A 15,902-nucleotide genomic window follows, 5' to 3' on the forward strand; every position below is an offset into this window, starting at 1 on the left:
GGGTTGCTTTCCTGTTTATGGAATCCTTCTGAGAAATGCAGTATGAAATATGACATGCCTTATACATTAGGCAAAAACTCCTGTAGCCTTTTGATGGAACTGGTGCTGGTGCTAGTAGGTTAACAGCAGGAACAGAGCTCTTCAGGATCCACAGGGCTGGTCCAGGGTACTTTCAGATAAAATTTAGACAGCTGTGATTACTGAGGTCAACAACTTAACCAGGCTGTCACCAGCATAAAATAGTGAATTGTTACTCTGCCTTTCTGCTTTTGAGGGTGTGCAGGAAATATGATGACACTGTGCATTTGGCATTTTGGGTCAAGTTGCTTTAACCTCTATGAACATCATTCCAAGGATGTCTTAAAATAGAAACATTATCCAAACAATAACCTTACAGATTCTCACGCTGAAACCTGGAAGCAAATGCCATAATGCTAATGCTTGATTGTAGAAACATGCTGGACCACACAATACCTGGGAAATTATTTCTAAAATCCAAAGGTACAATCAGCATGCCTAGACCATCTCCAAAATATCCTACCCCCCCCCCACACACACACATATTTTCTTACCAGCTGTGGTTCCAAAGGAGTTATTTTGTTTTCTGCTCCAACTCAGACCCCTTGCCGGACCCTCTGTCGTGTACTCACTCTTTTGCAATGCTGTCAAGGAGTTTCTCAAAATGCCAAATGGGTCCTCAGATTTAAAAACCTTAGGTAACCCTAGTTTAAAAAGCAGCACTGAGCCATACTGAAAACAAAACCAAACATCAGCTGCATTTTAGAGTCTTGATGTTGCTTGAAAGACAATTTTATCTGCCACTGAGAAGATTTGCAGGTGGATCCCTGGAGGGAGCTGTTGAACATGTTTTTCTGAAGCCCAGCTGTTTGTTGGGACATTTACTTTATCTCCATTTATTTTGGCAAAAGCACTTTATTCTCTAAAGCTTTCAGTAAGCACGACCAACAAAGAATGAGTCTCTGAGCATGCATAGATTGGTTCATTGAACCCAATCTAACACTACTTCCCAACACGATCCTTTAGAGTAGACCTGGGGCCACTTCCTCTGGGATGTCCCTTTCGGAATTGGGCAAGCCTCTTCCCCATTGGTTGCCCCTCTAGTTGGCCAGCCCATCCCAACAATGCGTCATGGGGTCAAGAGTCATGCCAGGCTCAGCTGGCTATAGCAACTGTTCTCCCATGCCCCCTCCCTGCAATGGTTCATCCTGACTATTCCCAGCATCCACCTGGACATCTTGAGAGGATGCCCTTGAGATAAGCCCCACCACTTCTTCCAGTTCAACGCCTGAGAATCACTGCTTGTCACTTGAGGAGTCCATACCTGCATGATCTCAGAACATGTGCCAAGAAGAACTGTCCCTTTCATCCCCAACAGCAGGTTGTGGGGATGAGCCCAGCAGCTTGAGGCAGGGAAGATGGAGCCAAGCACTCTTCCTTCCTCCTTTCTCATACTCACAGACACCAACATCCTGCACAGACAATGGGTTCAGAAAACATAACAACCTGTTGTTTGTCACTGAATTGTGGGTGGCTGAGATGTGGGCTATCGTGCTGTCCAGTTCACAACCCTACAACAAACATGGGCTCTCTTCTTGAGTTGGTGGTTAACCAATCATGGTTTGTTAGTGTGGCTGAGTTCAGACATGATAACCCATGTTTCAGCTACAATGCACAGTTCATTAACAACTCATACACAACCCTTGAGTTGGGTTATCATGTTGTCTGCTTTCAGCAGGGCAGAAGCAACCACCTAGAGAGGGATCATCAGGGTGTGTGTGTGTGTGCACGCGCACGCCTATGGCGTTTATATAGGCAACGCCCCACCCCCGATGTATGTCTATAGGAGGAGGACACAGAGGTACTGAGCTCAGAGATAGTCTTAGAAAATAAAGATGTCAGTGGCATTGAACTTTCCTTTGTGGCATGTCCTGGTTGCCTGTGGCATTTCTCTTTTCAGGGGTCCATGAGTATGGCCACAAAGGCTGATAGGGTTCTGTAGACAAGCAGAGTGATGGGTGAGGAACTGGGAAGAGCAGTGGGAGACTGGCAGGGGGCTTTGGAAAGGTTCAGGGAGCCCAGGGCAGATCTGGGTGGGGGAAGAGGCTACAAGAATGAAAAAGGTCTTCTGTGTGTTTAGGAATGGTGATCCAGCGTGTTCCAAAGATGAAGGTATGAGATGGCTGGTGACAAGAAGAATAAATACTGTGCCTTCTGTTCACGTTCTTGGGCATGTTACTTATCTTTTATCTTCATGAGTTTGCCTTTCTGTGAAATGCTTATTTTCTGACTGGTTGTGCCCACCACAACATCCATTTTATGAATGGACACCCCATATAGCAGCCATTTTGTGATGGAAACCTTGGCACACTTGCTCAGTATGCCCACAAGTTCAACAAGTTTGGGAACCGCAACTGTGTTGTGAACATGGCAGACTTGAATGCATATGTGTTCTCTCTACAGCTGCGCAAGTTACAAAATTTAAGAAGCTTTAGTCCTGCTCTGCAGATTTGCTGGGAGCATTGGATCGCCAAGGTACAAGCAATCCCCAGATGATGAAAGTCTGAGTTATGAACAACCCATTCTTATGAAAGAACGGCCATAAAGCCTATTTTTTAAAAATTACTGCAAAAAATTGTCATTACCATAGAGCAGGGGTCCTCAAACTTTTTAAACAGGGGGCCAGTTCAATGTCCCTCAGACTGTTGAGGGGCCAGACTATACTTTGGAAAAAAATGAACGAATTTCTATGCACACTGCATATTAAAAATTAATTAAAATTAAGATAAATTTTAAAATTAATTAAAATTAATTAAAATTTAAAAAATAATTTAAAAAACTAAAAAAATGTTTGCTCCACTCGCTTGGACTGCAGCAGAAGCCCAAAATGAGGTGGGAAAGAGCATGTCCTTATTCAAGGGACATAGCTACAATGTCTGCGAATGTGTGGAGCAGGGGGAGACGAACGTGATTGCGCTCCTACAGGGAAGATGGGTGTGATTGGGGGTGCACTCGTGCAGGGAAGGTGGCCACAATCGCAGCCATCGCCCCACACTCCCCAGCACGATCGTGCATGCAGGGAAGGCAGGCGAGATCGTGGGTGCACTCGTGCAGGGAAGGCGGGCACAATCATGGCCATCTCCCCCCCCCCCCAGCACAATCGCAGCCATCTCCCCCTCCCAAGTATGATCATGAACGTGCCCGTCTTCGGAGATTGTTTTCTCCGAGCAAGTCCAAAAGCTCTGAGGTGGGCCAGATAAAGGAGCATGGCGGGCCGTATTTGGTCCACGGACCACCCATGCCACAGAGAGGGAGGAAGCAGACGGGGAGAGAGGGGAGGCCTCCAAAGCAAACCTTCCTGCCTTGCTCATTTGGAGAGGGAAATCTCACTGGCTTTTCCTTGCTGCAAAGAAGAGACACTGGTGAATTTGGGCAGGGCAGCCCTAGAGATATTCGTGCTTTTTCCAAGTTCACTGGGGTCCTGCTCCCCTAACCCCCACGAATATGGAGGGCCCACTATACGTGATTCAACTTACATACAAATATGACTTAAAATGAATTTGTTTTCTCAGGAAGGAACTCGTTTGTAAACCGAGAACTGTCTGTATTCAGATCTCTCATTGATATACAACTTCTCATTCACGTCACTGGAGTGAGTTGGATCCATGTGCCCCAACTAGATTACCACTTGTAGAACTGTCCCTTCCATGGAAGTGAATGAGGAAATTCCTCCTAAGTCCACCTTGCTCTCTTAGCTTCAGCACTATTTAAAGAACAAAAGCTCATGTCCGATTTGAGCAGCTATTTAGAAAACAAAAAGTGCATAATTGAGTTTTAACTCCTGTAATATGATTCACTATACTTAGCCTGAGGACATCATCTAATGATTTGGAATGAAGACGTATTTTCTCATCACAGAACTGCAAAGGGTGAGGGAAAAGCCTGTACAGAGTTAGTGCGCTCTGCTGCCAATCGCTGCAGTTTGGCTCACTTTCAGCTGGGTTGCAATGATGGAGCTTTTTCTATTGTCTCAAAAAGAGCTATTAATTACTCACGGAGTGATGCAAATTCTCAGCTCCTTACTATTTGCTAAGGACTTTCACTGTATTTTTAATGAAGCGTTCTGATCAATCCGGGGAGTTCAATATTATGGCAACAATGCTCTATTCATCTTAGGCATGTTGTATCCCTTCAGACCAAGGGACAGGTTCAGTTTGGGAGAAGCTCTTGGGGTCAATGTCCCAGAGATGGGCAGGACTGAAGGCAAAATGGAGTTCAAGGCCAAATACTTACCTTTGAAAACTCTTTTTTACTGCCAGTTCTGCTGTAACATTGTGAATTTATTTATGCTTTTACTGCTAGTTGATTTACAAATCTTTATTTACATGCACTGTTAAACCACCAGTGTGACATACAGAAAGGCAGAGTATCAGCATTTCAAATAATAAATATGTATCTTGCAATTAAAAAACAATCCTGCATCAATACATACATACATATTCTTGTTTTGTATAACCTATCCTTTAATTACTAAGAGAAGTTAAGTACTGTGCTGGGCCCTGAAAATGCTAGATTTCAGTAAGAAATTCTAAGACTATTGCTGCAATTTTATGAGCTAGAAACTTAAATGCAGCATGATGTCTGAGGGCCAAACTAGACATTGCTATTCATAATGTAATTACTTATAATGCCATGTAATTACACTTGTATGTCTACTTTAAAAAAGAAAAACAAAACACAAATACCAAGAATGCCTCATCCTCCAATTTGGCTTGACACCACAGCAGTGGCAAAAGTTTAACGCTTCCTTCCTCCCAGCCTGACTCCGGTTAAGGGATCCTATTTCTGCGCTTACAGTGCAAGGACCAATCACCTACAATGCTGGATATGGGGAGAAGGGAAGTGCTTAGCATATGCAAACCTTCAGAAATTAGTTCCCGAGATTGGCAGAATTTCACATTTAGGGGAGGTGTTTGTGGTGCCGCCTTAGCAGTTACAGGAAATTATGCCTCATTTGGTACAGACATTATCTTCCAGCCCAAGTAAATGTTGCATCTGTTTTTACTGTAGTCTTCTGAAAGTGAAACAGAGTATATCCAATAGGGACAGAAGCAAGCCTGCCAGCTATCCAAGCACTGCCCCCTCTTGGCAAAAAGAAGCACCACCTGCCTTGTTGTGGGACACTTTGGAAGGTGGGCCAGGCTTCCTGATCTTTCCCCGTGTGTCAGCCTTAGGACATCGAGTGTGTTGTAGAACCTCAGCTAAAGGGATGAAGTGGAGGGGTGGGGTCTGGGCCAGCTTTGGGGTTGGGACCATTGTGTGGCTGCCACAGCCCAGAAGGGGGCTCTGTCCATACCCCCAGAGCACCCGTCCTTCTTCCGCTTCTTAACCATTGCTTCCCATTCACCTGCCCTTCCAAAGTATGGGGGAAGTGGCCAGAGGAAGGAGGACTAGCCTGCCCTACCCTGCATCTTGGGCTGTGGGGTGGAGAGGCAAAGAGATAGCTCTCATGGAGGAGGGCCTACTGTAGACATCCTGTCCAAGCCCGCCCACACTCCAAAAAGGAAAAAGGGAAAACAAACGATTCTGGAGCCAACACTGGTTAGGAGAAAGCCAGGGATTGAACATGTGGTCTTTGTTTTTTGCCTCTGCACACACAGTACAATTAAAGAGGGATTACCAATCAGAACCTCCACTAAAGCAAAGCTCATGAAGCAAAAGAACTTCTTGTCCTTTTCAATCACTCGCTGTGTCACCAGATACGGATGTTTTAAAGAATTTACCTAGAATCTGAAATATATAGACACTATGGCAGCCCTCTCTGGCCTTGTGCCATCCAGACGCCTTGGACTTCCTCAGCCTCCAATAATCGGGGATGTTGGGAGCTGCAAACCAAAGCATCTGGAGGGGTCCAGGTTGGAGAAGATTGTACTATATCTGCATTGAGAGCCAAGGAGGAGCCATGGAAAATTTAGCGAGATGCTTGACACTAGAAACAGGAGCCCAGTGTAAGAACAGATTCAGAGGTATTAGCATACATTCAAACAGCTCAATTAAGTAAAAATAATAGAGAGAGTCTTGCAGCACCTTGAGAGAGACTTAGCAGTTGAATCATATCCTATGACTTCAGCACTATCCGCTTTAACGATCTAGACCACCCAGCTACAGCCACTCAGGTTCAGCAGGTGGATGCAAGTTAAGGTCCTTTTTGTGATGGCTCCAGCCTGTGGCACTCCTTGCCTAGTCAGCCAGCATTCCCAGATGCCCTTGGTCCTATCTTTTAGGTACCTGCCCAAATTCATCCCAGTCTCAGTGGCTTGAATTCCCCCAGCTGCATTTATTCTGGTTTTTTTTTTTTTTTTGCCTTCAATGTCTCGTGTTTGCTGACAATTTAGAAAATGAGTAACAAATAACCTGGGCAGGAGAGGTCACAATTTTCCCTTCCTGTGATATACATTTAAAGTAGACTTACTAGTGATCCTCCTACATCTTTCCCTTTACATTCAGTGCTGTTAAACACCACTTATTTTCAACGTTTTGTCTCTTTCAGGTAACTTTTCAGAAAGAACTGATTCACTCATACAAGAGGTACATTACAGTCTGTCACTGGTTGCTATTCAAATATGGAGGGCACTTGGGGCTTGTAGATACCTTTGACATTTTTAGAAATCACCATGGGCACCTTTGTTGGGGGCAGACATCTCACCCTCAAGTCAGTGAAAAACTATTAAACTTAGTTGGAAGTAGGGAAGCAGCTGTGCCAAAAATAGTCTGGAGGGAAAGGGTTTCAGCATCACCTCCATCTGAAACCACCCCGTTCACTTGCATGGGGAAAACAGGCTGTTTGATGGCTCAGCATGGTCTGGGCAGGCGGATGTGCCCTCAGTCATGCATGGGATTGCACCTCAAAGGTTGACTATACATCTGTTAAATATTTCTAAATATACAAAGAAGTACAATAACCTGAACTGTCTACTTAGTGCTCAACTGTATGAGGGAACTTGAAAAGCAAATGTTCTTCTAAATTATAATCTGCTGTATGGAATTTATCATAAGGATCACTGAAGTGGATTTTCCAGGCCCTTTTGGCAACCAGAGAGTGATATTGCAACACTGGAAAGAGAATGCCCACCTCTGATTTTGCAATGGACTGAGGATTTGAACAGGTGGTATTCAACACTACCTATGGTTGGTTAAATATAGAGGTATTTAGTCCACTTGTTCTAAAGGTTATGCATAACTTTTTCTATGGATAGCTGTATCACTACACACCTACATATACTTACAGAGATACAAAAGTATTCATGCATGCATGTTTTAATTTCTGCAAAGAAGTTTATTTTCTCTTTTATGTGGTTCATATTAAAACTTAATAAAACTGGAAAATCTCCATCTGGGACACATGATCTACACCTCACTGATTGGACTCTGTGGTCATTAAGCCTAGTTCAAACTAGGATGCTTGTTGCCTGTTGAATTGAATAAAATGAAATAATTACATGTATTTGTGACGGTCCAACACTATTGGCATAAGAATCATACTGTCCCAGACAGGATCTTTATGTACAACTGCCATCAACCAACCAGGAGACAGCAAGCGATGGATATAATGCATGTGTGAAACCAGCACATGTATATGTAAGTGTACTGTCAGAGTTCCAAATGCAAGGCTCTTTCCTTTCTATTAGGCAGTATTAGAGGGACTGATACTAGAGCAGAGTGCTCCTTATTCTGCACAAGACAACGGAAGCCAGGTGATGTTCTAGCCTCTTCTGCCTTGTGCAGGCTCATTGCTACATAAGACACGGCCAGGGCTGTTGCCCTTTTCCAAGCAATCGCAAGCGACTGATCAAACACATGCCTTGCCAGCTAATTTCACTGCAAAATGCAACAGAGCTACTAAGTCCAGTCTATGGACAAGTTGAGCATTCAGGAGTTCAAACAAGTCAAGGCTCAGGAACCTGTTAAATGCTGAAGATGTACATTTGCTATGGGACCAAAATAATTACACAAAAGCAAACATGTTGTATGCCTTTATTTTGACTTATTTTACTTACAGGCACTGTGCATTGGTGGTGTTTCATAATGCTGCAAGTTTGTGTGACATCACTAATTGAAGAGAAATGATGCAAAGGGTATGGGGAGAACTACCTCACAGCAACAGTTCCAGCCTCCAAAAAGATCTAAAAGACATCTGGAGAAATAAGTCACTTCTTTTAAAGCCACAAAGCAAGGTATCTTGCTTTTGCAAACAAACAGGCTTAAAAAAAATAAAATGTATATAATAAAAGCAATTTAAAAGCTAAATACAGTTCAAAAATTGTATAAACTTAAGCTGCTTCATGGAATTTTCCCCCTCCACAAACGTGGAAAAAGATGTTTTAAAAACTAAACATTATTCTTTAAAAGATTCCATGCATTAAGACTTAGTGTTCTAGGCAACTAAAAAAAGGATGGCAATAAATAGAACTTAAAAAAACAACAACCAAAAATGCTTTTCCATGACACTAATGGAATCGAAACTGGTCCATAAGGCACTTCCACATAGGCTATTATTAAACAGCATAGGAAGCCTGATGGGGGAAAGTGGCAGAACAAAGCAACTATTTACAATAGCACTGAAGAATGAGCGACATGTGCCCTGTGAGATACGAACTGAAGGAATTCCAAGAGGGCTGAGTCCTCATGAAAGGCTTGCACAGGGGTGGCATGTTGACCAGTGCCCAAAGGACATCTCCCCAGCCTCCAAAACACACATGCTCCCTTGTTGAAAGAGCAGAACCTCCCAGTGCAAGAAACTGAAACCGCGTCATGGCCCAGGCAAGCAGGGCTACAGCAATTCTACCGGAAAGACTAGTAGCAATGGACTTTTGAGTTACCATGAATACAAAAGGGTTTATGGACTTGTCAGAAAAGAAACCAGCCAGAGAAACAGCTCTGGAAGATTTGTGACCTAAACTCAGCACAGTCCCCCCTCTCCAGGTTCTTTCCCCAAGAAAACAAAATGCACCAGCAGCTTTCCCCTCTGCACAGTTCTTTCAGATGCTGACCTTTTAACAGGCAGGCTGTTATGCAAGCTATCTGCTTAGTTTAAACGTTCCAGGAAGTTATAAAATAGCCTCCACCCTAAAATAGAGAAGTAGATGTTTTTGCAAGACTGAAAGTGGCAAATCCTTAGATACAACCTTCTTAAAAAAACCAGGCATATGGGAAGAGCTACAAATTTTAGGGACTAAGAGAAATGCCTTATCAACTGCACCCTACCAAGGATGACACACTTCCTTCACATTCCTTGAAGATACAGGAAAGCTGTGTGCAGCCCACCATTCTAAAATGCTGCTTTTTTTAGGCTGAGTTAATGCCACACTTTGAGATGTGATAACTGGAATGTTTTGCAAGTGCACACCTGAGAATCTGTTTGCCACTTTGAAAGGGTCCACAGTGCTAATAAAGAGATACCTCACCAATGACAATTGTCGTCCTTACCAACCCACTGGTATTATAGCCCTTCTGCTGACACACTACCAGGTCACTCCAAGGCAACTGAAGCCTAGAGCAAAGGATCCAAACATCTTGTCCCAAGCAGCCCAAACCTACCACAGTAGCTAACTTAGATGCACCACCAAAGGCAACCCTCAGAAGCAGACTTTTGCAATCCCTGCAGCCACTCGAGTATTGCACAGTAGTTATAAGCCAACAAGAAATTTCTTGAGTACATAGAAATGTAGAGCTGATATGAAATAGACCTATAAGCTCTTATATGCAGATTCTTACATTGAAGGAGATTAGTAAATTAAAGTTGCTGCCTCACAGAAAAAAATGCATCTCTCTTTCTCTCAGGTTCTTCTCTTAGTAAGTTCTGGACTCTACCATCTCATTTATGTGGGAAATTCACAGGAAAAGGGACCACCTGGAAACCACACACTATGCTCTACGTGGCCATGCCTGTAACAGTAATGGGCCAAATTGTATACTAACTTTGGCCATGAGAGGGCAGTAGATAGCTATAAATGAATGTATCTTCCATTCTGGGATCTATGTGCTAGATATTACTTCAGCAAGACTATGGCACTATCTTCATTCTGCTGAGGTGTATGGGAATGGTGTACGCCCGAACACAAGAAGATGTTGTGTGGGAAAACACCAGTGACCTAAGAGCTAGATATTCTACTGAGGGAGGAGTTATGCCTTTGGCTGGCCAGAGACTGGAGTCAGTAACTGCTAATACCTAGAAAGGCCACTATTGCTACTCACTTTCATCGCCTACATTGTGCTTCATGTTCAGCATTTGTTCTGACACGTAACTGCATATTTACACCTTAAATAAAAGGGCTTCTAACTTTTAGAACTGGAAGGAAAAGGGTCGGGGGAAAGTGTCTTGTAGTGCAGTTCAGAGAGTCAGTTTGAGGGGCTGGGATCCGGGTAGTGACGGAGTCGAACGTCGGGCCTTAAAGCAAGTCTTCGCTCTGAGACAATTCCACTAGGATAGCAATGAGGTTATCCAGCCCCCAGAGGTAACCATCCTCTCTGTTCCCTTCTATCCAGGGCACGTTATGCTGGAGGACTTGTCCCTCTGGAAGGGGGGTGGTCTTCCCAAAATCAATCATCCAGACTTTGGCCTGCTCTCTCTTGTCGTGAATGAAAAGAAGGGAGCTCCCAATTACCTGCAAGAGAAAAACAGAAAATGATTGATGATCAGACACCATCCATGGGCATGCCATCCATCCAGAGACAGAAACTGGCACTGTAACACAGGTCTGCACTTTAGTGTTGAATTGACGCTAACCACCTTTTAAATTAAATTAATTTTTATTAATTTTACTAACTGCAAGGACACAAACTTCTAGCTTTTATAGCCAGAGAGAGAAGTTAAAGTACGCAACATCGGAGGATCTGAAACTTTTTCTTTGCCAATTAGTAAAGCTGAAACTATCCTTGCCATCTCCCACCCCTCCCACTCCCAAGGTTCAAGGCTGGTTAAAAGCCCGATTTATTTCAGCAAATTAAAATGACCATTGAATGTTGGCCTAAATTGAAAGGTCATGTTCCAGTCGTCCAGGGGTATGCAGCTTCCTTAAGTGTCAAGCAAGTTGTGAAAATGCCTCCCTGTATTCTCAATGCATACACAGGGGCCCAGGCAGGAGAAAGAAAGAAACAGCTGCACGTGGCATGGGAGCGCCATTCCCAGCCTTTTCCAGTAAATCCCGTTCCCTTCTTTAAGTAAACTGCACTCATTAGACAGGTCTGGACTTTAAAAAAAAATCAAAGAAAAGCGGCCAGTTTCACCTCATGGGTCTTGAAGAATTGTGATGTTTCCAAGGTGTCACGGATCCCCTTCAACCGGTTAAGGTAACTGTTCTGAAATTTTGAATATATAAAATGTTAAAATCTTCAAAATAACTATCACTCTGTGCCTTCTACCACACAAGCACTGACTTTGTTAGCTAAAGGCAAAATGCTGAACGTTCTTATCATACACTAAAAGGAGATACACACACACACACACACACACACACACACACACAGAGCTGTATAAGCCAAATGATCACTGTTAAATTAAGATTACAAACTAAGCAAGTTGCACTTCCAAGTTCAAGTGCCACAAATGCACAGGGGGTGGAGGAGGGTCTAAGGAAATAACTGCCGACATTTTTGCCAAGTATAACAAAAGTGAAATCCAAAGTGGACAAAAACGTTGCTGTATTGTGCACTACAGTATATGCGTACCTAACCTCTCCTTACCCCTGTGACTTGTGAGTGGCCTTACAGAGCATGGAAAGGCCCTGTCTCCAGTTCCTGCAAGGAACCTTGGCAGTGGGCCAGTGAGCAGGGTCTCCACAGCTGGTATTAAGGGTGGGCAAAGTTGTATGGGTGCAGGAGGACCTTCAAATAATCAGGTCCTAAACAGTGGAGGCTTCAAAGGTCATCTTCACTTTAAACTGGACCCAGTCCAGAAACCAAAGGCAACCAGTATGGTATAGGCATTATTGTGAACTGAATGCCTGGCCCAGTTAGCAGCTGGATGGTTATAGCCTGTACAAACTGAAGTTTTTGAACACTTTTTAAGGTCACCTCCACATTAAGTATGTTACAATAGTCAGCCCTTAGGAAAATGTCTAATTCCCAGCAGGTAAAACATGAGCTTATAAAAGATGGGTAGTTTTATTTACAGTTTCCAGGTACCCCATATCCAACTGTTTCCTTAAAGAGGTGCCATTTTCCTCTAATCAAAAGGTTTCCCACTCACAGTCATTCACAACTTTTGCTCCTTTAATAGGAGCGCCATTCCTAATTTTGATATTAGAGCAAGGCATGTCACAGCATAGCCAAGGGCTACACATAGCCTTATGTGGTCTGCAATGTGAGAGATTACAGATGTGCACGGACACACAGTCACTGATCCCCTGCCCACCTGGCCCTTCCCTAAATTGTAGTTTGGTCCTTTAGCTCCAACTGCTACAGCAGAGAAAGGGTCGTCAAGAATCGCAGCAGCCAACTTGATGTGTCAAGTGGCCAATTTTGGTCCAAAGGTCCAATTCATTCCCACTTGACTATGATGCAGATTATCAAAACAATCTCAAGCGGCTTTATTCTTCTCAATGACAGCACAAACTCTTGCCTGAAGAGGAGCAGATCAATCATGTCTGAGAAACTAAGTATAAGCTTACTGGACAAGAGCAGCAAGCAAACAATGTTGGATTGGGTGTCAGCCACTTCTGGATCAACCCCTGCGGTGTCATGTCAATTTGAACTCTGATAAATAATGGGTTAGTGATGGGAGCCAGTGGAAGCTTAATCTCCAGGCCAAGAGATTTAGTCATTTAGAGATTTAGTCAAGAGATTTAGTCATCCTTAGAATCTGTTCTCTGTGAGGTCTGATATTGTCTGAGGCAGATAAGGGATTATGGTGCCACCTTAAGCATGGGGCTGGGGTGAAAGTCACTCAAATCTGGCATTCATGGACTTCCTCTCATGCTTGGCCTGGTGTTGCGAAGTGAGCTGAGCAGAAGTCCCTTTTTGCAACAAGGTGCAACAACACAAAGCAGTGCATGGGGTTCAATTCCAGGTAAGCACCCTGCAAATGCTGTGTACCCTCACTAGGAAGTTGGACCTGGGGCTACAACAAAGTTCAGTGGAGCCCAGGGAATCCATGAGATTCCCAGCCCCGGTATGGATACCTCCATGTCCCTACTCCAACTTCCAGCGAGGGGACTGATGCTGGAGGAGGAAGAGTTGGTGTTTCGACATCTCAAAGTTGTGCAAGTTGAATAATCAGTGGAGACTGCATAGTAGGGGCTTTCTTAGGAATGAAATTTTGAAAGAAATTGTCCAGACATGGCAGCTGAAGGAGAGGTAGGGTACTTGAAACAATTAAAGCAGGCTCTGCTGAAGGTGCAGTTTCAGGAGGCTCAGAACTGTGTGTGAAGAAGACTCCAAGATTCCCAAGTAAGAAGAGATGGTTGGTGCTGGTAGTAAACAGAGCACTCAGTAACCTCATAGGGGGAGGTCTCTCTAGCAATACAAAGAGTATTGGTAGTAGCAATAGTGAGCATGGTCATCTCTCAACATATCCTATCAGTGCCTGAGGAAAACTCCTTAGGCAGCTGATGAAGATGGAGAGGTTATTCATCATACCCAAGTGGTTGGTATGTAGCTGACAGAAGTTCCAGTTCTGTGTCAGATTTGATTTGACAAGTAGCTTCTTTCATTTTGGCTACAAAACCTTAGTATCTGCGGCATTTTGAATGGGATTTAGTCTATTTGATTTGCTCAGTATCATCTGTGAGTTCTGAGGACAGGTCTTAAGATGCTGGACCAAAGAAAGGTGTCAGTACTGGACTTGTAGATGCCTTAGAAGGGACAGGTTGGGCCTGTGTCCTCCATGACATCAACCGAGGAGGGGCACAGTCTCTTGCAGGTAGTGGTTGGGGCAGTAAGGACTGGTTTTGTGTTGCCTCCCAGTCGTGGAGGAAGGCAGACCTACTTCTGGCCTGTTCAGGAAAGACTTTGCAGTGGGCGTCTCTTGAAGTACACAAGGCATTCTGAGTGTCCAACTGTTGATGGGATTTTCCCACTGCAGCTGGAGCACTTTTTTGAAAAAGGGCTTGGAGGCCCATGTGCCCCTGAGCGGTGAAAGGGAAGGACAGAAAATCTCAGAGATGATAGGACAGAAGAAGAAAAGAAGAAAATCTGCTGCATGCCTCAGAGGGCAGTAGAAAAAGGGAGGCGAAGAGAAAATAACATTTATAGATATTTTAAAGGTCGTGAAGCAGAAAGCATTCCAAAATGTTGGTTGTTGCTGTGGTGGAAAAGAAGGAGCTGAGCAGCAAGTGGGAGCCACGCCTGGAGTGTGTGCAGGGCAGAGGGCAGCGCTCTTGCCAAAAGCTGTGCTTAGCTGTAGAATGTCCTGAATGCTGTTCCGGGCAGGGGCAAAGCCCATATATGTGAGTCACAGAGAATGCAAAGCAAAATTTGGCGGAGGCATAAGAAATCTTCCATTGCACTGTGCCATGATGTCCTGTGTTGAAGTCCTTCAAACTTTTGATCAGATTGCAAACAGGTACAATATTTTGAAATAAAACAAAATTTCATAATAAAGTCTTATTAAGACAAGTCTATATCTGCTAGCATTGCTATCACTTATATTTTAGGTACTAGGTAAAAACTATTTTATTTTCCAAGACCTTTGGCATCTTGCAATTTCAGGCTGTCTTTCTTCTTTTAATCTATGCCTGCTGCATTTGGTTGTGATTAGGATAATAAGATGTCCTTTGTCAATTCTTTGCATTGGTTTTTATATAAACCCTTTTAGACAGTTATTTAAAATGGAAAGCCATGATATAAACTTGATATAAATATTTTGTTCGTTTATACCCTGGTCTTATTCCAAGGAGCTGAGAGCAATTTACACATGCATTTTCAAGGCAATCTTGCTTCCAGGACCAAACCTGCTTAGCTTCAGCAGTAAGAGCCATTTCATGTTCATTCAGACGATGCTTGTCAAGTTAGCAAGGGCAAGCTGGGGTGGTGGCGGCACACATGGCATTTTGCAACAGTCTTTGAACACTACAGATACGCCGTTCAGCTTTGTCGGGGAAAAGTCACCGGGCCTCAGAGGAGTCACTCATAATGGGCTGCTGCCACTCTCACTCACCCACCTGGGCTGCCAGCCAGGCCTCATAGTCCTCCCTCCCTCTGCCTCAATTCTGAGGAAAAGGGAAGGATAATGATTTGTACTTGTGGATCTGGAATATATCCAACGAAGCAGGCTGGCGTCACTCCAATGCTATCGTCCCTCCTCAAAGTGCTTAGCAAAGAGGAAGCTGGCAGAGTTTAGATGTTTCCCTCTGTCAGCCGGGCCCTGTAAATCCTTTCCACCTTCTCGGCCTTTAGGTTTCTACGGTTCCATTACAGACGAGTCATCACAACTTGCATAGCCACGTCAAGATTTGGAGTGGTTAAAACCCTCGTGGCCACGTGTGGCTGCTTCCCTTCTTGAGAAGGAGGGCCACCCTGATTCACATCCACACGTGGTTATGCATGGTGAACTAATCTGGGTCAAGAAACTAAAACACAGCTGGCTGTGGGGACTCACCAGCACATTACGGTTTCCTTTAGTAAATTCTCTGAAGGCCTCCATGACTTGCTCCTTTGTCCTTGTCTTCTTGAAATCCCTGTTCACAGTGCCATCCTCTTTCTTTAAAAGGCAATGACAAAACCCAAGGTTATTACTTGGAGTTACACATCTTTACCGTTCATTAAACAGGATATGGGGTAATCTAAGATAGGGCAGCATATACGAGATGGCTGTACTTTCAAAATCAGCAACAGGAAGAAGACTGGTCAGCTTGCCGAGTTCTAGGGCAGAATGGCAAAGTTGTATG

At 43.9% G+C, this 15,902-nt stretch overlaps 1 protein-coding gene across 1 annotated transcript in view; it reads right to left on the minus strand.

Annotated features, from left to right (window-relative positions):
- Positions 1–8,035: 8,035 nt before the first annotated feature.
- ITPKB (inositol-trisphosphate 3-kinase B) overlaps positions 8,036–15,902 on the minus strand; it is a 93,967-nt gene continuing 86,100 nt past the window's right edge. Inside the window, exons 6-8 of the mRNA XM_044436262.1 lie at positions 15,614–15,715; positions 11,305–11,376; positions 8,036–10,682 (exon numbers count right to left, since the gene is read on the minus strand). Of these exons, the coding sequence (XP_044292197.1) occupies positions 10,467–10,682; positions 11,305–11,376; positions 15,614–15,715 (390 nt within the window). The 3' untranslated portion in view covers positions 8,036–10,466. The remainder of the gene's footprint in view (positions 10,683–11,304; positions 11,377–15,613; positions 15,716–15,902) is intronic.

Source organism: Varanus komodoensis, unplaced genomic scaffold, assembly GCF_004798865.1.
Source record: "Varanus komodoensis strain SLA01 unplaced genomic scaffold, ASM479886v1 scaffold1, whole genome shotgun sequence".
In the NCBI taxonomy this organism is placed as follows: domain Eukaryota; kingdom Metazoa; phylum Chordata; class Lepidosauria; order Squamata; family Varanidae; genus Varanus; species Varanus komodoensis.